We start from the raw sequence: 24,157 nt of genomic DNA, 5'->3' as shown, positions 1-24,157 counted from the left end.
CATAATTTTCCCAGTCTACCTCCTTACAGTTGAAATCTCCTATCAATATCACTTTTCTCCTTTCCTTAATGATTGAATGTGTGAATAGTTGAGTGTAATTATGCATGATTCATGTACAAAAGCAATATTAGATGCTCTTAACAGATATTTAGGTCGTTACCAGAGCAAAAATTGGTGGAATCACGACTGCACTGTTACTAGAGATAGACAATGATTCTGGTTCAGGATATGAAAGTCATGTGATAGGCCGTGTGAGGGCCAAGTTCATTCCTGTTACAAGTTAGCAAAAAACTCATATCAAACTGCTTGTAGGAGAGCAATGAATACTGATTTGTATGACCTAACTTCTCAGCTGAATTTTTTATACAAAAGTGGTAATTTAAAGAAATTTTGGAATAGAATTAGCAGAAGTAAAAAAAAATCAAAGGTACACAAATTATATCACTAATCAAGCATTAGAACAACATTTCAGGAATAAGTTTGAAAACTGGGAAGACTCATTGACCCTTAGTGACACCAGGCGTCGTGCTAAGGCAGGAACCAACATCAGATATAGAATGGTTATGTCGACCGTAGCCCATGATAAGGTGATTTCAGCCCGCACGGTGAGAAGATATATACATGTATCTTCTTTAAACAATGGTTGCTCTCCTGGAATGGATGGCATAATGGCAGAACATTTAAAATATGCCACAGACAGCCAGGTTCTATTAGGATGAATGCTTACCCTGTGCATACAGTTTCATGTAGTGCCCAAGTCATTTACAAAGGGCATCCTTATACCCATACTTGAAAAGGCAACCCTTGAACCATTGGCCCCCAGGAATTACAGACCAGTTACTGTCTCTACTGTTTTTTTTCTAAGATACTTAAATTGTATATTCTAGATAACTGTAGGGGTTATGAAATGAATGACCAACAGTTTGGATTTGTCACAGGACGGAGTACAAATATGGCTGCTGTGCTAGTGCAAGATGTTATCTCATATTGTGAATCCCGAGGCTCACCGGTATTTGCATGTTCTTTAGATGCCCAGGGAGCATTTGATGCTATACCTCATGATGTAATTTTTTACAAGGCAATGGGAGCAATTCCTAAGGATTGCTTGGCTACTTTGTTCACATAGTACACATCAGTTACAGTGCAAATTAAGTGGGGAACATATTTATCTGCTGATATCCAAGTCTCTAGAGATACTCGCCAAGGTGGGCTAACATCTTTTTTATTTAACCTATTTTACAAAGATCTTGTGGATACCTTATCAGTGTATAATGGTGGAGTTGTTATTGGTTCCAAGTCTTTCAATGTTTTTAGTTATGCAGATGATATTCCTTTATGTAGTCTAACTGTCACAGGTCTGCAGCAAGTGAATGAGGTTTCTAATGAGTATGTAAGAAATCATGGCTTGTCTTTTAATCCCAGCAAGACTGAATGTATTATATTTGGGCAATGTTATTTTACAGTGTCCTGTATGGCGCCTAAATAGAAATGTTTTGAAAGAATGTGATGTGGTGAAATACCTGGGAGTGAATCTTTCCCATAGAAAACCTCATGCTCATGTTAATGAACGCGTAGTGCCTGCAGAAATGCATTTTACGCCTTACAAGGAGCAGGGTTGTGCAACTTGAAACTAATGTTGACACAGCTCCTTATGTCTGGAAAACTGCAGTTAGGCCTGTAATGACATATGGATTGAATACTGTTAAGATTGATAAAAGACGTATGAATGAGTTAGAGTCCATGCAAGGAAAGCTTGTAAAGGCTATGTTCAGACTACTTAAATATTGTGAAAGTAGTAAACCCTTATTGAAAGCCTTAAGGATACCCTCAATGGAGTCTACTGTGGATGTAATGAATATTGACCAATTATGCCAGATTTTTCATAATAACTCAAGAGCAAGATGCTTTTATATATATTGCTATACACTCAACCCTCGATTTGCCGGACTAAAAGGGGGGAAGGCTTGTCCGGGAATGGCAAATGTCCGGCAATGGAAAATGTCCGGGGGTCTACCCCCTTGCCGGACTATACCCTATACAGGTTGAACCCCGCTTTAACGGCACGCGATTTACCGGAATCCCGTGTTTAACGGCAAAAATTTCCGGTGGGAACATAGTGTTGTCTTTAACGGCATTTCGGCACTTGCACCAGCTGTACCAGGAAGTTGGAAAATAAATCAGACGTTTTTGTTCAGAAAAACAAAACTGAGGAGAAGAAAGAGACTTTGCACCAGATGTGGAAGACAAGAGAAAGAAAAATAAAAGAAAGGCAGGATCAGGAAGAATAGAAGTAACAGGAGGTGCCGAGGCAAAGGCAAAACCTCCGGCGACCATCATCATCATCATCATCATCATCTCACCACGTGGGGCGTAACACATGCCAATGCCGCCGACACACATCTGTACTGTTTTTTTTATTAGCATTTACCTTACTGTAGATATATTGATGGTAGATATCTGATCCCGTGTGGTCTAGTGGCGGCTTCAGTAGTTTCGTCTACTCAGAATCAGACATGACTTCCATACTCGAGTCATGTGACCTGAGATGTTCACCACTAGGGCCTGGTTGAGGAGAGGTGGTAGTGGTGGTGGTGGCAGTGGTGGTAGTGGCGGTGGCAGTGGTGGTAGTGGCGGTGGCAGTGTTGGCAGTGGTGGTAGTGGCGGTGGCAGTGGTGTCAGGCTTGCTCACTTTGAAGAACTCTTTTATCAAAGTCTGTCTGCCAGACTCGTGTTGCATCTGAATGATTTTAGATCGAAGCAGGCGAAGTTGATCATAGTGAATCTGGATGTCTTGCCGAGAGCAATCTTCAACAAACTTAAGTAAGACATCAGCACATTCACGAACGACGCTCATCTTTACTGTAGGTTTCACCTCACCTGAGTCACTATCCTCACTGTCGCTCTCCTCACCCGTCACAGCCGCTACTATTTGTTCAGTGTTGAGAATTTCATTTCCTTGTGTTTGATCATTTTCTTCCAACCACTCATCCACGTCATCCACTGTTACTTCCTCTTCCCCAGACTTTTCAGTAGCTGGTGAAAGTCTGTAGCCTCAAGCCTTCAAAATCGGCGCAGTAATCTTCATCCTTTATAAGTTTCTTCCAGGCATTAGTAAATGTTGTGTGTTTCATTTCTCTCCAGGCCTCATACATGTTATAAATAGCAGCTCTTATGTTGTAGTTTTTTATGTTAGCCAACGTTCTCTTGCCTCTAGTATCCTCAACTGCACCATCCTCTGTCTCCAGCACAACCAACACGTCATCCAGGTATTTACGTAGGTAAATCCTTTTGAACGCACTTATAACTCCTTGATCCATAGGCTGGATCAAGGAGGTAGTGTTCTTGGGCAGAAACATAGCTTTTATCTTCCCGTCAGCACTTTTTTAACACATCTGAGGAAGGGTGGGCGGGAGCATTGTCAAGCAATATTAAAGCCTTCACGTCATCCGGTCTTATTTTGAGCACTTTCTCTTGATAGTTTTTCACTTCCGGAACTAAGTGATGTTGAAAATAATCAGTAAAGATATGAGAGTTGAACCATGCCTTAGATGAGTTATAATAATGGACAGGTAACTTGTCCATAATATCCTTGAGAGCCGGGGTTTAGCTGCCTTCCCACGACTGTCAACTTAAGCCTATGAGTACCAGACGCATTTCCTCCATAAGCACTGATAGGCGTTCCTTACTCACCTTCTTTCCTTTCACTTTCTTTTCATGCATCCCAGCCTGAGTGTTTCTTGGTAAGGCCTGCCACATCATACCAGTTTCATCAACATTATATATTTGTGACATGGATAAATCTTCATCATTAATAAGTTTCATCAACTCATCACGGAAAGGTTCAATCATTTCAGCATCGGCACTTTCAGCCTCACCTGTCACAGCCAGATTGCGGATGCCATGGCGCCTGCGGAAGCGCCAGAGCCACCCATCACTGGCCTTGAACTCAATACCCATGTGGGCAGCAAGCTTAGCAGCACTAGCGGCCAACTCCACTCCCCTCACTTCCACCCCACATGCACGCTCCTGGGTATACCACTTGTACACTGCCAAATCAAGTTCAACACATTTCGGGTCTTTCATATGCTTTCTAGTTGCATCACCCTTTCCCGACACAGCAAATTTAACTGCATAATTTTCTAACTTTCCTCTAGCTTTTTATGTCCGAAACTGTCTGTTTTTCACCCCATACAGCTCGCAGACTTGGGCAACACTCATTCCTCCATCTATTTTACGTAAAAGTTCCAGTTTTTGCGACACAGAAAGGTGCACAGGTTTAGCTGTACGCTTGGTTACTTTCTTTGGTGGGTTTTTGGGTGGCATCGTTGTGAAGAAGAGGTGTATCCACGACAAGCACGTAAGTACAACACTCGTGTGACGCGGCAGACTTGTTTACAGTCCAGTACTAGACGTGTATGTCCGCCCGCGCTGCCATCTATAGTGCTCGATTTGCGAACTTTGTCTGGCGCGGTAGTTTGAAATCGACTTGTCCCGGACTTTTTTTTTTTTTTTTTTTTTTTTTCCCACAGACTCTTGTCCGGCAAATCCGAAATCCGGCAAATGGAGGTCCGGCAAATCGAGGGTTGAGTGTAATAAAGTTTTGAATGAAAGGGAATTCAAGTCAACAGGCTTATTTGAAAGAGCAAGGGACATCTGTTCAAAGTACAATGTAAACTTTATGAAATACCTGTTTGACTCTAGCTATGCAAAGAAGGCCAAATATGAAATAAAACATCAAAGATTTGATAATGATGGGTTATCTGATAGTGTCCGTGTCCTTCTGGCAAGTGAAAATTAATTTGACAATTATGTTTTAAATTTGCTACATACTCCATTTTAGTCTCTTGATAGTGTAATTAAAAAATAACTTATTTTTATAATTTTGAAATTTATGTTTAAATCTATGTATAATTTTGAAATTGTTTAGGTTGTTGTAAGATTTCCCTTGTATACTTATAATTGACACCTTTCTTTTAATATTCTAAATTTTATAACGATGTAATTTTTAAACTGTTTTTTTAGTCTCTAATTAATTTTATGAATGACAAGGTATGTTTTTTCTTTTGAAATATGTTTAAAGTGTCCTATGTATCTTCTTTTGAAGCCGAATAAATAAATAAATAAATTAGGGTCCATATCACCATCCAAGTGCATCTTTGGTGTAACCACTTAGAACCTTTATTTATTTATTTTTTTCTATGTAGGAAAGAAGTCCAGCCAAGGGCAAAAAAAAAAAGAAAAGATTAAAAAAAGCCCACTTGAGTGCTAATTCTGTACAAAGAAGAAAAGCGTCAGCCAAAATTAGGGAGCAAGTGCCTTTATATCTCCCTCTTAAAAGACAAGTAGTAGGAAGTCGGAAATACATATGCAGGAAGGGAGTTCCAGAGTTTGCCAGTGAAAGGTATGAATGATTGAGAGTACTGGTTAACTCTTGCATTAGAGAATTGAACAGAATAGGGATGAGAAAAAGAAGAAAGTGATGTGCAGCTAGGCTGCAGGAGGAGGACAGGCATGCAGTTAGCAAGATCACTAGAACAGTTAGCATGAAAATAGTGATAAAAGATAGAAAGAGATACAACATTTCAGCTGAGAAAGAGGCTGAAGACAATTATTCAGAAGAGAGTTGATGAGATGAAAAGCTTTTGATTCCACCCTGTCTAGTGAAACTGTGTCATTGGAACCCCCAAACTTGCAAAGAGTACTCCATACAGGGGCGGATAAGGCCCTTGTACAGAGTTAGCAGTGTGAGGGGCGAGAAAAACGAGCGGATGTAACTTAGAACTCCTAACTTCATAGAAGCTGTTTTAGCAAGATTTGAGATGTGAAGTTTCCAGTTGAGATTATGAGTGAAGGACAAACCGAGGATATTCAGTGTGGAAGAGGGAGACAGTTGAGTGTCATTGAAGAAGAGTGGATAGTTGTCTGGAAGGTTGTGTCGAGTTGATAGATGGAGGAATTGAGTATTCAAAACTACTACATTTTCTCTGCCCCAATCAGAAATCTGAGGAAGGTTAGTCATCTCTGAAAGGATGTGGAAAGATGTAGGGTGGTATCATCAGCGTACGAGTGAATAGGACAAGAAGTTTGGTGAAGATCATTAATGAATAATAGAAAGAGAGTGGGTGACAGGACAGAACAGGAGAAGAACAGTGGCCATCTACCACAGCAGCAATAGAACAGTCAGAAAGGAAACTTGAGATAAACTTGCTGAGAGAAGGATAGAAACTGTAGGAGGCCAGTTTTGAAATCAAAGCTTTATAACATAACATAAATAATAGGATAACAAAGGGCCACCTGGACCCATCTAGGTTATCCTGTATCAGTCGCATCGTGACCTCGTCATCAGTACTTAAAGATACACTTACAAGTAGAGGCAACCCCCGTTTAACGAAGGTTCACACAACGAAATTTCGCTACAACGAAGGTTTCGTTTTACTACCATCTGCTCGTTTAACGAACACCAAACTCGCTTTAACAAAGTTTTATCCAGGTAATTTTTTCCAAATTTGAAAGCCCCACCGTATCATGCAAGCTGACAGCTTTTGAATACACCAGGAGCTGCTGGTACTAAGGCCTGCCTCAGGAGAAATCCTGAGACACCTGTAGAATAAAGATCAAGATCAAGCCTCTTGTGGACAACACAGGCGCTGCCGATACAAAGCCTGACTCAGAAGAAATACAGCGTCACCTGTAGCATCAAGATCAAGATCAAGATCACGCACACCACTCACTCCCTAGTCAAAACATAACAGCATCACCAGCAGCTCATCTTCCCTAGTTCAACTTACCACCAAAACGCCCTGCAATGTGGCCTAACGTTCCTAAGAAGACCAGGAAGTGTCTTACTCTCGAAGTGAAGCTGGGTATTATTCACAGACTAGAAAGAGGCCAGAAAACTAATAACATTGCTTGCCACCATCTTGACTCCATCTACTGTCTACTGTTTTCAAGTCAGCAGACTCTATTAAGGAGGCTGGTGAGACCGCATCTTCCTTGAAAGCTAAAAGAACCACCTGAGCTTGTGACTCTACAATGGATAAAATGGAAAGCCTTGTGGAAATGTGGTACATAAGTTTTGTATGCGGTACCATGATGCGCACTTTGTTTACATTTCACAGGTTGCCGGTTAGTGTATTTCCCATTTCACTCTCCCTCCCTTCATAAAGTTAAGATCATCAACATTATAAAGTTACGTACATACATACATTAGTGTACATTATAATGATTTAAATTAATCTACCTAAATGTTTAACTTCATAATTTTTACTTTCATTAAACCTTTTACTGTACTATGATGCACAATCGTTTTGCTTACTCTCAATGGAAGTTCAAATCAGGGGTTAAACTTGTTATAATCGGTTCGCTTAACGAAGTTTCGCTTAACGAAGTGTTATTTAGGAACGTAACCCCTTTGTTAAGCAGTATTGTGTACAGGGTTGCCTGTACACAATACATTATATACTAATTCTAAATATTTGGCCCATTAACAGGGCTAAGTCCTGCAGCGAAATCCTCTACAATCTGTGATCCCCATACATGGGGATCATGTCTTGTTTAACTATAGTAAATTTCTTATAAAAACTATCATGCAGCGCTATACATAATTATAAATCTAATAAATTTAAGTGCTTATCTAATCTGTTTTTAAACATTGTCAAACTAGTGCTATTTACAACCGTCTCTGGCAATGCATTCCAGAAGTCTACCACCCTATGACTAAAGAAATATTTTCTTATATCTAACCTGCAGCCTTGCTTTCTAATCTTCCTGCCATGATTTCTAGTCCTACTTCCCTCCTCTAAGGTAAAGAAAGATCTCACATCTATGTAGTTTTTATCTGATAACATTTTAAATAACTCTATCATATCCCGTTTTATACATCTCCTCTCAAATGAAAACATGTTTAAATCCTTTAATCTATCTCTATACTCCAGGCGCTTTAATGCTGGTATCATCCTAGTTGCTCTTCTCTGAACTGCTTCTAACATGTTGATATCCTGCCTACAATGGGGTGACCAGGCCTGTATGCAATACTCTAAATAGGGCCTAACCTAGAAATTATATAAGCTACACACCACTTCCTTACTTTTATAACTAACATTTCTATTTATAAAACCCAGGATCCTATTTGCCCTATTTCTTGCTTCTAAACATTGCTTTGAAAATTTCATAGTCCTGTCTATCACTACTCCTAAATTCTACTCTACTGCCTCTAGCCAACATCCCTCCATCTCATAGTTAAAGTTTGTGTTGTCTTTACCTAAATGCATAACCTGACACTTTTAGAATTAAACTCCATCTGCCACCTGTCTGCCCATGCTATCAGCCTGTCCAGGTCTCGTTGTATTCTGTAATTGTCCTTTTCACCCTGTACTGCACATGCTATCTTAGTATCATCTGCAAACTTTGATACTTTGCTACTAATTCCTATATCTAAATCGTTAATGTACACCAAGAAAAGAAGAGGTCCTAGCACTGATCCTTGGGGTACCCCACTAACCACTTCCTTCCACTCAGACATTGCCCCATTTAATACTACTCTCTGTTTCCTATCAGAAAGCCATTCACTAATCCAATCAACTAACCTACCCCCTATCCCATGTTGTCTCAATTTGTACACTAGCCTCCTATGCGGTACCTTATCAAACGCCTTGCTAAAATCTAGATATATAACATCTATGCTATTTCCATCATCTAACTCCTTGGTAATATATTCTAAGATATCTAGCAAATTTGTAAGACAGGACCTCCCTGATCTAAAGCCATGTTGGGTATCTCTAATCTATTCTCATTTAAGTGGTCCCAAATACTACCCTTAATGATTTTCTCTAGTATCTTACATACTATACTAGTTAAACTGATCGGTCTATAATTATTCGCATCATCCTTCCTACCTTTTTTAAATATTGGAGTAACATTAGCTAACTTCCAGTCCTGAGGTATCTCAGCAAACCTAAGTGATCTTTCAAAGATTAACTTAAGTGCTTCAGAAATACTGTCTACACCCTCCCTAAGTACGCTGGCATGTAGCTCATCAGGACCACTAGCTTTCCTATCGTGTAGTTCAAGAATAAATTTCCTAATAATTCCCGGTTTTATATCAATATTTTCTAAAGCTCTTAAACTACTCGCACTGTTTGTAACAGGATTTCCTATTCTTTCCTAGTAAATACTGAAGAAAATTGTTCATTCAATAATTCTACTATGTCTTCATTTTGATCCACTACTACACCATCTTTTCTGAGTGGTCCAATCCTATCCTTATTTCTTTTATCACTGACCTTGTAATAACTATATAATTTTTGGGATCTTTACTCCCAGCTCTAGCTAGTTTTATCTCTGCCTGCCTTTTACTTTTTTTATAACCTTACTCAAATCATCCCTGACCTGTCTGTACTTAATCAAATCTACATCTTCCCTACTTTTCTGCAACTCTCTATATGCCCTCTTCTTCTCTCTGATCTGTCTACCTATCTCGTGAGTCCACCATAATGGCTTCCTGTTTCTCTGCCTTATATCTTTGTAAGGGATACACTGCATCACTATACCCTTTACTACAACCTTAAAAATATCCCACATCTCCTGTGCAGTTTTATTTCCAAAACTATCTTCCCAGTTTACCTCTCCTAATAACTGACGTAACCTACCATAATTGCCTTTCTGATAGTTTGGGACTCTAGTCTTATTCACTATATTATCCCTACTGGAATTAATGATAAATCTAATTATATGATGGTCACTGTTTGCTAAAGTCTCTCCTACCTCAACTTCCTTTAAACAATGCTCAATATTTGTTAGTACTATGTCTAAAACCTTCCTCCCCCTAGTAGGTTTATCTACCATCTGCACTAAATAGTTATCCTGAAAACTTTCCATAAACTTATTTTCACTAGCATCTCCTACCATCCTCTCCCAGTTTACTGACTTAAGATTAAAATCCCTAAGATAATTGTCTGACTAGTACACCCCTATTTATCTCATCTACCATAAGGTTGTCTACATCTGCTGACTGGTTAGGTGGTCTATAAAAGCTCCTACTCTAATAACCTTACTTTTGTTTACTCTAACATCCAGCCATAAGGACTCTACTCTGTTATCTACCTTAATACCATTAACCTGACTGGAAATGAAGGATTTTTACATAAATAACTACTCCTCCACCTATCCTACCAATTCTCTGGTGTAAATACATAATGTATCCATCTACTTCATATTCTTTCCTATTTTCCCTAAACTTTTCCTCATTTACCCATGCCTCTGTGACACATACAACATCTAAGTCCTCAACTATATAACTAGATAACTCGTCCTTCTTGTTCCTAAGACTCCTGGCATTTACATAAAAACATTTAAGTCCTGCTACCTTCCTAGATGCTGTCTCCTTATTTGGAATCCTAATCTTATTCTCTCCTATTTGCACCTGGAAATCTTTCCTAATCTTTTCACTATCTCTGTTTATTCTATCTAATTTATGTCTAACATCTTTCTTCTGAAATGCATTTGCTACCTCACTCCCTACACTCCATCCCAACTCTTCCCTCCAGACATCCACTCAGCACATCCACACCCTACCTACTCAGATGCACACCATTCCTAGCATACAAATCCCTTCGCCCATAGAACCTATCCCATACATCCACAAAGTTGACACCCACATCCCTACACATCTCTTTTACCCGATCATTCACACCAATGGCCCTAGACAACCATTCCCTGCTAACATACACACAAGGCAAGATTCCTGACACTACACATCTACCACTCTCCCTTATCTTGCCTAACATTTCCCGAAATCTTGCCACAAGCTCCTCCGACCCACCTACTCTGACATCGTTCCCACCTACGTGCAAAACTATCCGCACTCGGGCGCGCGGCACTACCACCCGTATATCATACAGGCGGGCTTTTTTAACATCCGGCGCGAAGGGGTTAACTTGCCAAACACTCCTTCATAAATAGAAAATGTCAAAATCTTTCAAACTCAAACTCCCTCTGATACTTCTGGCATCTGACCAAAAACATCTCCAGTAACTTTGCTTCTTCATCTTTCCCTCCTTTATTGCATCCTGATGGCATCACTGCCATCTCTTCTGTCTCTAAAGCTGAACTCTTCTCTCAAACCTTTGCTAACAACTCCACCTTGGAAGATTCTGGGCTTGTCCCTCCCTCTCCTCCTCCTTCTGACTATTTTATGTCTTCAATCAAATTTCTTTGTACTGTAATGATGTTTTCCATGCCCTCGCTGGCCTAAATCCTCAGAAGGCTTATGTTCCTTATGGGGTTCCTCCTATTGTTCTCAAAAACTGTGCTTTCATGCTTGCACCTTGCCTGGCCAAATTCTTTCAACTTTGTCTATCGATTTATACCTTTTCCTTCTTGCTGGAAGTTTGCCAACATTCAGCCTGTTCCTAAAAAGGTTGACCATTCTAATCCCTCAAACTATTGTCCTATAGTTTTACTTTAATCTGTTGCTTGTCTAAAGTTTTTGAATCTATCCTGAATAGGAAGATTCTAAAATGTCTGTCAGAGGTGATAGTGTCCAGCATGGAGGTGTACATTCCTCATTCTTTTTCTCAACCTAAACCTTCTAAACCTTGGTTTTACACAGCCTGTTCTCATGCTATACATGATAGAGAGGTTACCCATAAAAGGTACTTGAGCCTTCTATCTCCTAAATCTCATGCACTTTATATCTCTGCCCGGAGTCATGCCAAGTCTGTTCTTCAACTTGCCAAACACTCCTTCATAAATAGAAAATGACAAAATCTTTCACACTCAAACTCCCCTTGAGACGTCTGGTATCTGGCCAAAGACACCTCCAATAACTTTACTTCTTCATCTTTCCCTCCTCTATTTTATTTCATCCTGATGGCACTACTGCCATCTCTTCTGTCTCTAAAACTGAACTCTTCTCTCAAACCTTTGCTAACAACTCCACCTTGGATGATTCTGGGCTTGTCTCTTCCTCTTCTCCTCCCTCTGACTGTTTAATGTCTACGATTAAAATTCTTCATAATGATGTTTTCCATGCCCTCGCTGGCCTAAACCCTCAGAAGGCTTATGGTCCTGATGGGGTCCCTCCTATTGTTTTCAAAATTGTGCTTTCATGCTTGCATCTTGCCTGGCCAAATTCTTTCAACTTTGTCTATCGACTTATACCTTTCCTTCCTGGAGGAAGTTTGCCTACATTCAGCCTGTTCCTAAAAAGGGTGACTATTTTAGTCCTTCAAACTACCATCCCATAGCTTTAATCTGTTGCTTGTCTAAAGTTTTTTAATCTATCCTGAATGGAAAGATTCTCAAACATTTGTCACTTCACAATCTTCTTTCTAATCGCAAGTATGGCTTCCGTCAAGGTCGCTCTACTGCTGATCTTCTGGCCTTCCTTACTGAGTCTTGGTCATCCTCTTTTAGAGATTTCGGTGAAACATTTGCTGTAGCGTTAGACATATCAAAAGCTTTTGATAGAGTCTGGCATATCAGGTATATCAGAGTGTGATTGAGTGCGTGAAAGAGAGTGTTGAGGTGGGATTGGGCGAGTTTGTTGTGTGTGAGATGTGTGGGCATGACAGGAAGGTCGTTGACTTTTCTGAGTGTATGGTGTGTAGGCTCAAGAGCGAGAATTTAGTTCTTTCTCTTGAGCACCGAGAATTGCGAGAGGAAATGAGAAAGCTAAGTGAGGGAAAAGTGCGACAGTTCTCATCTTTGAGTTGAAGGAGGAGGTTAAGAGGCTTGGGGAGGCAGTGGAAAAAATTAGGCAGATCAGTGTTAGGCCGAAGGTTGGACCTTCTGAGGGCGACAGGGTGGCTTGGCCCTCTGTTGAGAAGAGCAGAGTGGGGAAGAGGGAGCAGGCGAGCCAGACTGGGAAAGATAGTAGTCAGGATGGACAGAGATGGCAGGTTGCAAGGGGAAGAAAAGCGGAGGCAGTTAGGGAGGATAGGACTAAACCTGTTGAGTGTGAAAATAGGTTCGGTTTGTTGGAGGGAGGGGAGAGAGAGTGGAGTGAATGAGGTGGTTGTGGTGAGTGAAAGGAGAAAGAAGGGGGTAGAGGAGAAGAGGAGGAGGGTTGTGCCTAGCACACCTCAGGTGTGTGTGGTGGGTGACTCTCAGGTTAGGTACTTAGATAGCACTTTCTGTGGGAAAGACAGGGATAGGAGGACAAACGTGTGTATGCCTGGTGCAGGTGTGAAGACAGTGAGTGAGGAGGTGCAGAAGAGGGTTGGGGGGATGGAGAGGGAGGGTGTAGTAGTTTTGCACGTAGATGGGAACGATGTCAGAGCAGGTGGGTCGGAGGAGCTAGTGGCAAGATTTCGGGAAATGTTAGGCAAGATAAGGGAGAGTGGTAGGAGGTGTGTAGTGTCAGGAATCTTGCCTTGTGTGTATGTTAGCAGGGAATGGTTGTCTAGGGCAAGCTTGTCATACTTGTCATCTTTGTGTATTATGCTGCTATTTTTTAGTCACTATATCGCCTTCGAAGAGGAAAGTGGACGCTTCTCTCTTCAGAGAGAAAGAGAGAGAGAGAGAGTGACATTTGCTAATATTTTAGACACAAGCGGGATGCATGTAGCTTATCTTTCGAGAGGAAGAGGGGAGGAGGGAAGGAAAGGAAACGAAGGAGAGAGAGAGAGAGAGAGATTAGAAAATTTGTTGTTTTTGTATTTGTGTGTGTGTGTGTGTTTTCACGAATGTTACAAGGCGGGACGCATGAAACTTATCTTTCGAGAGTGACAGGGGAGGGAGGAAGGAAGATGGGAGGGAGGAAAGGGAGATGGGGAGGAGGAATGGAGAGAGAGAGAGAGAGAGAGAGAGAGAGAGAGAGAGAGAGAGAGAGAGAGAGAGAGAGAGAGAGAGAGAGATGGGAACAGTCTATGCCATTGGGTAATTTTAGACACAAGGCAGGACGCATGTAGCTTATCTTTAGTGATTGGTGGAGACAAGGATGGTGGGAGGAGCACTAGGATTTCAAGGAAAGCATACGGCGTGTGTAGTTGGTATCCAACACACTATACGGGACAACTGAACTGAAGATAGCTCAGAAAAGAAATATGACGTCTATGTAGGCGTCACCGTATATGCTACTGGGGCTTCATGACGCCTACATAGGCGTCACCGTATTGAAGGGGTTAAAGAACAGACTTGGCATGATTCTGGACAGAAATATAAAGTGTGTGAGATTCAGGAGATAGAAAGCTCAAGTACCTTTTGTGGGCAACCTCTCTATCATGTATAGCACGAGAACAGGCTGTGTTAAACCAAGATTGAGAAGGTTTAGGTTGAGAAAAAAATGAGGAATGTACTCCTCCATGCCAGACACTATCACCTCTGATATGTGTTCAGCACAAAGAGATGGGTCTCTGACATGGAAACCGTAATTGTTCCAGGGAAAGTCAGCATAATACCTCCTCAGGTCTCCCCAACTGGTAGAGGCAAAATGCCAGAGGGATTGGACAAATCAGACAAGATAAAGAAATGAGATTGTGATCGGAGGAGCCCAACGGAGATGATAGGGTAACAGCATAAGCAGAAGGATTAAAGGTAAGGAAGAGATCAAGAATGTTGGACAGGTCTCCAAGATGGTTAGAAATATGAGTAGGATGTTGCACCAGTTGCTCTAGGTCATGGATGATAGCAAAGTTGAAGGCTAGTTCAACAGGATGGTCAGTGAAGGGAGATGAAAGCCAAAGCTGGCGGTGAACACCTAAATCTCCAAGAATGGAGATCTTCACGAAAGGGTAGAGGGACGGAATGTGCTCCACTTTGGGAATTAAATAGTCAAAGAATTTACTATAGTCAGAGGAGTTAGGGGAGAGATAGACAAAACAGATAAATTTAATTAGAGAGTGACTATTGAGTCGAAGCCAGATGATGGAAAACTCGAAAGATTCAAGAGCGTGGGCACAAGAGCAAGTCAAGTCATTGTGCACATAGACGCAACATCCACCTTTGGAACGAAAATGAAAATGGAGAAAGTAGGAGGGAATAGAGAAGGGGCTACTGTCAGTTGCTTCAGACAGCTGTGTTTCTGTGAGGAAAAGAAAATGAGGTTTAGTAGAGGAGAGGTGGTGTTCCACAGATTGAAAATTAGATGTAAGACCGTGAGTGTTGCAGAAGTTAATGTAGAAAAAGTTGAGGGAGGTGTCAAGACATTTGGGGTCGTCATCAAGAGAGGAGTTCAATCTAGGGACATTTCCAGTCCCCTCCCCAGAAGGGGGTTCCGAGGCTGGCTTTAGAGCGGCCATTTTTTTTTTTTTTCTAAATTTTAAGTGAAGGGTGTAAGTGTGGTAAGTGCATGTAGTTTTTAGTGAAGAAAGAGAGTTATCTTTAGAGGGCAGGTTATGACTGCTTCCCTAAGTTATGAGAGACAACTAGCTTTAATGGAAGGTTCACAACACCCCCTGAACGAGTGCTGTTAGACCTTGCTGGGAGTAAATTATCATTTTGGTAGGTGTCTACTACCTCCTCATGGTAAACAGTAGTGATCCTCAGGGTTCTGTCCTGTCACCACTCTCTTCCTATTATTCATTAACCGTCTTAACCAAACTTCTTGCCTTATCCACTCTTATGCTGATGATACCACCCTACATCTTTTCAGAGATGCTCATCCCTTCAGGAAGTGAACAGATAATGCAGGGATGACACAGAATGCCTGACTTCAGATATTTTTAAGATTTCTGATTAGGGCAGAGGAAACTTAGTAGTGTTCAGTGCCTCAAAAACCCAATTTCTCCATCAATCAACACAACACAACTTTCCAGACAACTACAGTCAACCCTCAGCTATCGCGACTTCAGCTATCGCGTTTTATTGCTATCACACACTCATGAAAAGCTTTTAAAATTTCATTATCGCGACCTCAGATGCCTGCTATCGCGCGCCCAGCCATGACGTCATGGGATATATGAGCGCTCATTGGCCAAAACCGCCTTCCCACCAAGATGAAACACAGTCTCTGAGTGCGTATCCTCCCCACTAGAGAGTGATAGCCAGATTCTACCATTTTTTATGTTCACAATGACCACCAACCCTCCATGCCGTCCTCCTACCATCGCCGAACGTAAACCAATGAGACAAGACAGAACCCTAGCTGTGAAATGTTGTTTATGAATGTAAATACAATGAGCTCATGTATTTTTTTTTATGTTATAACCTTGACATGTTTTAATTGGTACCAATGGATTATACAGTAATTAAAAAAAAGGTGAAAAATGAGGGATATTAGGAGTAAAATTTGTGGTTGCAGCACCAATAACAATTTTCACAATTAGTTGTTCAATTCGGCTGTCGCGTTTTCGGCTATGGCGCGGCTATTTCGGCCCCAATTGGGCACGATAGCCGAGGGTTAAGTGTATTCCCTTTTCTTCAATGACACTCAACTGCCCCTTTCTTCTACATTGAATATCCTCAGCTTGTTCTTTACTCATAATCCAAACTGGAAACTTTACATCTCATCTCTTGCTAAAACAGCTTCTTAAATTTAGGCATTCTGAGGCTTCTCTGCCATTTTTTTCACTCCCATAACTGCTAACTCTGTACAAGGGCCTTATCATGCCATTATTAGGAAGGTGGTGGCATTGTGGATAAGGTGGTGAGTGTGGGATTGGGCAATCGTCCACGAGTAGGTTCGAATCCCACCACATACCGCTTTGAAACTATGCCATTTGTCAAATGGTTTAAAGTTATCTATATGTCACCATGATAACTCAGGTTCTAGGTGGTACACCAAAGATGCACTTGGTTGGTGATATGAGCCCTAATATGGGTACCACCATAAATGAAAATGCCTTGGCCACTAATGGACGGAAGCTTAACAGCGCTTCCCACATAAACTATTCAAGTATGCCTACAAGCACTATGGGCCATAACATAAAAAAAAAAAAAAAAAAATGTATGGAATACTCTTTGCAGGTTTGGGAAGAGGAGTTCCATTCACACAGTTCTATTAGATAGGGTGGAATCAAAAGCTTTTAATCTCATCAACTCTCCTCCTCTGACTGACTTGTGTTCAGTCTCTTTCTAACTGCTGGAATGTTGCATCTCTTATTACCTTTTACCACTATTTAACTGCATGCCCCCCCTCCTTAAGCAGCCTCACTGCACAAGGTTTTTTTTCTACCTCTCACTCCTATTCTGTCCAACACTCAAATGCAAGTGTTAACTAGTACTCTGAATCATTCATACATTTCTCTAATATACACAGCCTGTATCTGTATTCCCAACTTGCTATGACGACTTTATTAAAGAGGGAGGTTTCAAGACATTTATCTCTGTTCTTTGGCTAACCCTTTTAGATCTGGCAACTGAGTGGGTCTTTTTTTTCTAATCTTTTTGTTGCCCTTGGCCAGTTCTCCCCTCTTACATACAAAAAAATTTCTTCCAATATTCTGAGGCAACTCACTTACCACAGGAAAAGGGTAATGATCAGGTTCAGTTCATTATTGACTCTCCTAAAATCAACTACTGCCCCATACAAACCATCTTTTTTTTTGGAACAAAAAAATAGGAGAATTCCAAAGGAGAATGTGATTCTTGATTTTTTTTTTTTTTTTTTTTTTTTTATTAAGTCACTGAAAATTAGGCAACTGGTATGGCAAAAAATAAACAGGTCATGTCCCTGGCTTTAAATCAATGTGATGCTGCACATGATCTGTAATGCCTAACGGTTTATTTGGTAAAGCAATGGCTTGTGTGTGGGTCATGAGTACTTTGTTAAGACAAGTTCTCATGTCAGAGTAATCAATAACCTTGATGTTTATCTCCAGGTGAGTGGCCATTTCTGCAAGGGAACTGCAAGGAACATGCTGTGTAGAAACAATAGCAATCAAAGGCATTTGATTCTGAAATGAGGCTTTGTCAACAATGGTGAAAGACCCAAGGTGAACACCATTCCTGAGAGTGACAAAAGAGCCTGTAAGATTAGTGACTAAAGGCATCTGTGATTTGATCAACTCTCACCGACGAAAAGGTTTCTTCCTGAGCAAGACATTAGACTTGGACAGAATCAGGATATGATACTACATATGAGCCAACTGGGGCATTAAGTATGCTGATAGACACTTGTGCACAAATAGGACCTATATGCTGATCACCTATGACTATAGCTACACTCAGGTCCATGGTAGGAACAGAATGTTTTGACTCCATTGGTGATGCAGAGTCATCCTGAGAGGGAGACTCACTTTAGACAGAGGAGACTGCTCAAAGTCTGCATGACTGAAAGTGACAGTAGGCACAGATACTGGGTTGTCAGAAGCATAAAATGTAGTTCCAACACAAACAAGTGCTTGGTATTTAATGTACTTTTTTTTTTTTTTTTTTTTTTTCACTATGCCCTATAGCACCTATAGGGATACTTGAAGAGTATGTATAGGAAGCACTGTTCAACTTCCACCCATTAGTGACACAGGTAATTTTATTAAGGCCCATATCACCACCCAAGTGTATCTTTTGTGTAACCACCTAGAACCTGGGTATCATGGTGACATCTGGGTAACCTTAAACCACTCGACAAATGGTATAGTTTCAAGGTCGTACATGTAGGGATTCAACCCTACGCATGGAAGTCTGCCCGATCCCACACTCACTATCTTATCCACTATGCCACTGCCTCCCTTAATCATGCATGGCTAATTCATCAAAGCCTAACAAAGCTTCACATTTAAAAACAATATTAGAAGTTATGTAAAAATTTACAGATAAGGTATGATCATGTGCATAAAAAGATACAAGTAGTGTAACTGAACCTTAAATATGTAAGGATGAGCTTTGAACAGCACTGAATGGGTGATCGTCATGAAGAAAAGTTAGGTTGTATAACTGCTTGAGCTTTAAATAAGCATGCTCAAATAACAAGCTACAGGTTTCCCTCATTATTGAATGGCTTATTATTCGATAATTTGATTTTCCAATCATTATGCTTTATATCCATTCGCTCATTTTTCTATGTCAGGGCTTATTTATCCAATTTTTAACTAGTCACCAGAATGCAAACAAACACACTGAGAAATGAGTAGAAGGACCATGAACAAGGCAAAATTTAGGTAGACGTGTGTGAGGCAAAGTAATATCAGTGCAACCCTGACATAAGGAGGAATGAGAATGGTGTGGCTTCGAATATGTAACACATGACTGTGAGTGTGCATCATAAGAACATCTGTATGAAGTAAAGCTAACTGTAGCTGAGTGCTCAGAAAAACACAGAGAAATAGTTGAAATATGATGAGTATCAAAACACATTTGAGGCTGTGTTGCACAAGCAGCTAAGTATTCATGGCACTGACATAAATAGCATTATTTCATAACATGACCCTGTTTGTGACAATAAATACACACAGAAGGCACAGTCTGGTGGTTAGGGTTGTGAGGAACATGTGAGGAAGCAGAAAGTAACTTGCTAGTAGCAGCAATGAAAGGAGGAGGCTGTTCTCTTTTTCTTGTTTACAATTCTGGAAGAAAAATCTAAAAGTGAATTGTCATATTTGTACTCATGTGGTAACATTGTGGCACTCGTGAGAATTTTAAAAAGTTTACATGATAGTGGAATTCCATGATAAGATGAAAGTTTTCCTCAGGTAGAGAACCATTTTGAAACCAAGAAGCAGGTTTAAGTGAACCAACAGCTTAAGCAGCAAACTGAACTGAATGAGTTTGAGCATGTAACTAGTCTAAATTTTCTGAGTGATCACAGAGAATCTGGGCAGCATCAAAGACCCATTGAAAAGATTCTTTTGGTTCAGGAACACCAAACTCATAGAAAAATAGATATAAACTTTTCATAATCGTAATTTAAAACCTTTGGATCAAAAGCTGAACACTCATTAAATCAGAAAGTAGAGAACCAGGAATGAGCTGAGATCTTACAAGAGAAATTTTGTCTGCACCTGAAGTAATATGAAAATTACTGATGACATCATCACATCTGCAAGAATTGTATGGGTGAATAGGAGTTAATGTCTTAACTACCAAATTTCTTGATGGTAGCATCTCGGGGCAAAGGCTTAATAGTAAGTGAAGCCATGGTAGGAATAGCAAGAATAGGAGCGGTAGTAGTAGTAGCAATAGCAGTAGCAACAGTAGTAGTAGTAGTAGGAGTAGGAGTAGGAGAAGTAGTAGTAGTAGTAGTAGTAGTAGTAGTAGTAGTAGTAGTAGTAGTAGTGATAGGAGGAGGAAGAAATATGGGGACAGGAAAATTGTTGATGGCCCCACTACGGAAATGCATAAACTGAAAGAAAAAATATGAGTGATTAAGATACTAGTTATTGACTGGGAAAGATACGTCCAAGACACTGAATCATCTAAGAATTCATGGGCCAAGGCCCATTAATTACATGCAAGGTAACATCTTCAGACAGCAGAAGCAGTGGCAGACTTCACAGAGCTAGCTGGGAATTGATAACAAGAATAGGCACACCATACATATGAAAAAAAAGACATTAGTGCAAAAGTTGATAAAATACATAAAAAAAACAGCACACCATACATATGAAAAAAGACATTAATGCAAAAGTTGATTAAATACAAAAAATAGCACACCATACATATGAAAAAAAGACATGAGTGCAAAAGTTGATTAGATACATAAAAAAATAAATATATAAGACTAATAACATACAAAATGGTAATAATCAATAATAATAAACAACATTGATCATGAAAATAGATACACGTGTGAAAAAAAATTAGCTTTTGGTGAGTAAGCCTAAAATGTGACTGTGAACTGAGATAACTGCTTTACTTCTGACAAATTTGTATATCTTAGCCATAAACCACAAACAATAACCAAAAATAGCACAAAGCAAACTCGAAAAAACATACATGATGTAAAATAAGAAAGAATGCACAATGTACAGGGATTCACAGAAAAAAATATCTGGAATGAAAAGGCATACAAAAATATATCACTGAGGCAGTGGATATCACGTGACAGACGAGCACCAAATTGCAAGGAGTATAGAAGAATAGAGTCCTTACTCACTCAGAGACTCACAGCCCTCACAAAGGACTGTCTCTAAACTATCACTTGCCTCCAGGGAATAAGGTGGTCCTCGTGGCATGATTTTATATGAATACAGAGGTATAATATCCATTATAGTAGGCAATAGTGAGGTTGAAACACAAATATTGTGGAGGTAGTAGACACCTACCAAAAAGATAATTTACTCCAAGCAAGGTCTAGTACCACTAGTTCAGGGGGTGCTGTGTACCTTTCATTAAAGCTAGTTGTGATCTCACTGAATGTTTATCTTTGTGTCTCACAACTCAAGGGGGCAGTCACATCCTGCCCTCTAAAGACAACCCTCCTTCTCACAAAACTACATGCACTTACCACACTTACACCCTTCACTTAAAATTCAAAATAAAAAAATGGCGACTCTAAATCCAGACCCAGAGTCCCCTTCTGAGAGGGGGAACAGAAATGTACCCAGGTCGGATTAATATCTCGGTGGCAACCAAAAATGTCTTGACACCTCCCTCAACTTTTCTACATTAAATTCTGCAACATTCGCAGTCTTACATCTAATTTTTAATCTGTGAAACACCACCTCTCCTTTACTAAACTTCTTCTTTTCCTCACCGAAACACAGCTATCTGAGGCTACTGATAGTAGCCCCTTCTCTGTTCCCTCCTACTTTCTCTATTCTCATTTTTGTTCCAAAGCTGAATGTTGCATCTATATGCGCAATGCTCTCGTGCCCACGCTCTTAAATCTTCCGAGTTTTCCACCATCTGGCGTTGAGTCAATAGTCACTCTCTAACTGAATTTATCTGTGTTGTCTGTCTCTTCCCTAACTCCTCTGACTGTAGTAAATTCTATGATTATTTAACTTCCAAAGTCAAGCACATTCTGTCCTTCTACCCTTTCACTGAGTTCTCCATTCTTGGAGATTTCAGTGTTCACTATCAGCTTTGGCTTTCCTTTCCCTTCACTGACCATCCTGGTGAATTCGAGAGGCAGTGGCACAGTGGATAAGGTGGTGAGTGTGGGATCGGACAGATGTCCATGCGTAGGTTCGAATCCCACCACATACAGCCTTAAAACACTTCGCCATTTGTCGAGTGGTTTAAAGTTACCTAATATGGGCATCACTATAATTGAAATTGCCTGTGCCACTAATGGGCGGAAGCTGAACAGCACTTTCAAAAATTCTCTTCAAGTGTGCCTACAGGTGCTGTAGGCCTTACCATAAAAAAAAAAAATAAATAAAAAAAAAAAATAAGACTTCAACTTTGGTATCCTCCATGACCTAGAGCAGCTGGTGCAACACCTTACTTGTATTCCTGACCTTCTTGGAGACATGCCCAACATTCTTGATCTCTTCCTTACCTCCAATCCTTCTGCTTATGCTGTTACCCTATCATCTCCATTGGGCTCCTCCAATCACAATATCATTTCTATATCATGTCCTATTTCTCCAATGTTTCCTAAGTATCCCCCAAAGCAGAGGTGCCTCTGGCATTTTGCCTCTGCCAATAGGGGGGACATGAGGAAGTTTTATACACTCAACCCTCGATTTGCCGGACTAAAAGGGGGGAAGGCTTGTCCGGGAATGGCAAATGTCCGGCAATGGAAAATGTCCGGGGGTCTACCCCCTTGCCGGACTTTACCCTATACAGGTTGAACCCCGCTTTAACGGCACGTGATTTACCGGAATCCCGTGTTTAACGGCAAAAATTTCCGGTGGGAACATAGTGTTGTCTTTAACGGCATTTCGGCACCTGCACCAGCTGTACCAGGAAGTTGGAAAATAAATCAGACGTTTTTTGTTCAGAAAAACAAAACTGAGGGAGAAGAAAGAGACTTTGCACCAGATGTGGAAGACAAGAGAAAGAAAAATAAAAGAAAGACAGGATCAGGAAGAATAGAAGTAACAGGAGGTGCCGAGGCAAAGGCAAAACCTCCGACGACCATCATCATCATCATCATCATCATCATCATCTCACCACGTAGTAACACATGCCAATGCCGCCGACACACATCTGTACTGTTTTTTTTATTAGCATTTACCTTACTGTAGATATATTGATGGTAGATATCTGATCCCGTGTGGTCTAGTGGCGGCTTCAGTAGTACAGTAGTACAGTAGTAGTACAGTCCAGTACTAGACGTGTATGTCCGCCCGCGCTGCCATCTTTAGTGCCCGATTTGCGAACTTTGTCTGGCGCGGTAGTTTGAAATCGACTTGTCCCGGACTTTTTTTTTTTTTTTTTTTTTTTTCCACAGACTCTTGTCCGGCAAATCCGAAATCCGGCAAATGGAGGTCCGGCAAATCGAGGGTTGAGTGTAATGATTTTCCCAGGAATGTTTCCATGTCAAAAACCCATCTCTTTGTGCTGAACGCATAACAGAAGTGTTAGTGTTTGTCATGGAGGCATACATTCCTCATTCTTTCTCCCAACCTAAACCTACTTTCTAAAACTTGGTTAAACACAGCCTGTTCTCTTTATATACATGATAGAGAAAGGTTGCCCACAAAAGGTACTTGAATCATCCATCTCCTGAATCTCACACACTATATTTCTGCCCAGAATCATGCCAAGTCTGTTCTTCAACTTGCCAAACTCTCCTTCATAAATAGAAAATGTCAAAATCTTTCAAACTCTAACTCCCCTCGAGACTTCTGGCATCTGACCAAAAACATCTCCAATACCTTTACTTCTACATCTTTCCCTTCTTTATTTCATCCTGATGGCAACACTGCCATCTCTTGTGTCTTTAAAGCTGAACTCTTCTCTCAGACCTTTGCTAACAACTCCACCTTGGATGATTCTGCGCTCATCCCTCCTTCTCCTCTCCCCTCTGATAATTTTTTGCTATCAAGTAAGATTCTTCATAATGATGTTTTCTATGCAGTCACTGGCCTAAAGCCTTGGAAGGCTTATGGACTTGATGGGGTCTTCCTATTGTTCTCAAAAATTGTGCCTCTGTGCTTGCACCTTGCCTGACCAAACTCTTACAACTCTGTCTTTTGACTTCTACCTTTCCTTCTTGCTGGAAGTTTGCCTCCATTCAGATGTTCTTAATAAAAGTAACTGTTCTAACCTTTCAAATTACTGCCCTATAGTTTTAATCTCTTGCTTGTCTAAAGTTTTTTAATCTATTGTCAATAGGAAGATTCTTAAACATTTGTCACTTCACAATCTTCTATCTGATTGCCAGGAT

At 40.5% G+C, this 24,157-nt stretch overlaps 2 protein-coding genes and 1 long non-coding RNA gene across 12 annotated transcripts in view; all 3 read left to right on the top strand.

The window, feature by feature from the left end:
- Window positions 1-24,157, top strand: part of LOC123516406 (UPF0565 protein C2orf69 homolog) — a 268,076-nt gene that overhangs the window by 11,447 nt on the left and 232,472 nt on the right. The gene's annotated exons all lie outside the window — the stretch shown is intronic.
- On the top strand, window positions 2,340-23,170 carry LOC123516412. Its single transcript, XR_006678180.1, has 3 exons — window positions 2,340-2,370; window positions 20,038-20,039; window positions 22,946-23,170. It is a non-coding gene; the product is annotated as an uncharacterized LOC123516412 (long non-coding RNA).
- Window positions 3,099-4,144, top strand: LOC123516411. Its single transcript, XM_045275675.1, has 3 exons — window positions 3,099-3,266; window positions 3,726-3,740; window positions 3,870-4,144. The coding sequence occupies exons 1-3, from the start codon at window positions 3,187-3,189 to the stop codon at window positions 4,141-4,143; spliced, it is 369 nt and encodes a 122-aa protein (XP_045131610.1). The 5' UTR covers window positions 3,099-3,186; the 3' UTR covers window position 4,144.

This window comes from Portunus trituberculatus, chromosome 41 (genome assembly GCF_017591435.1).
Source record: "Portunus trituberculatus isolate SZX2019 chromosome 41, ASM1759143v1, whole genome shotgun sequence".
Taxonomy (NCBI): Eukaryota; Metazoa; Arthropoda; class Malacostraca; order Decapoda; family Portunidae; genus Portunus; species Portunus trituberculatus.
The sequence above is the reverse complement of the archived record's forward strand: the minus strand, read 5'-3'. Positions and strand labels throughout refer to the sequence as shown.

Excerpts from the sequence above, each read along its gene's own strand:
- LOC123516411 (XM_045275675.1), top strand. The coding sequence starts at position 3,187 with ATGTTAGCCAACGTTCTCTTGCCTCTAGTATCCTCAACTGCACCATCC.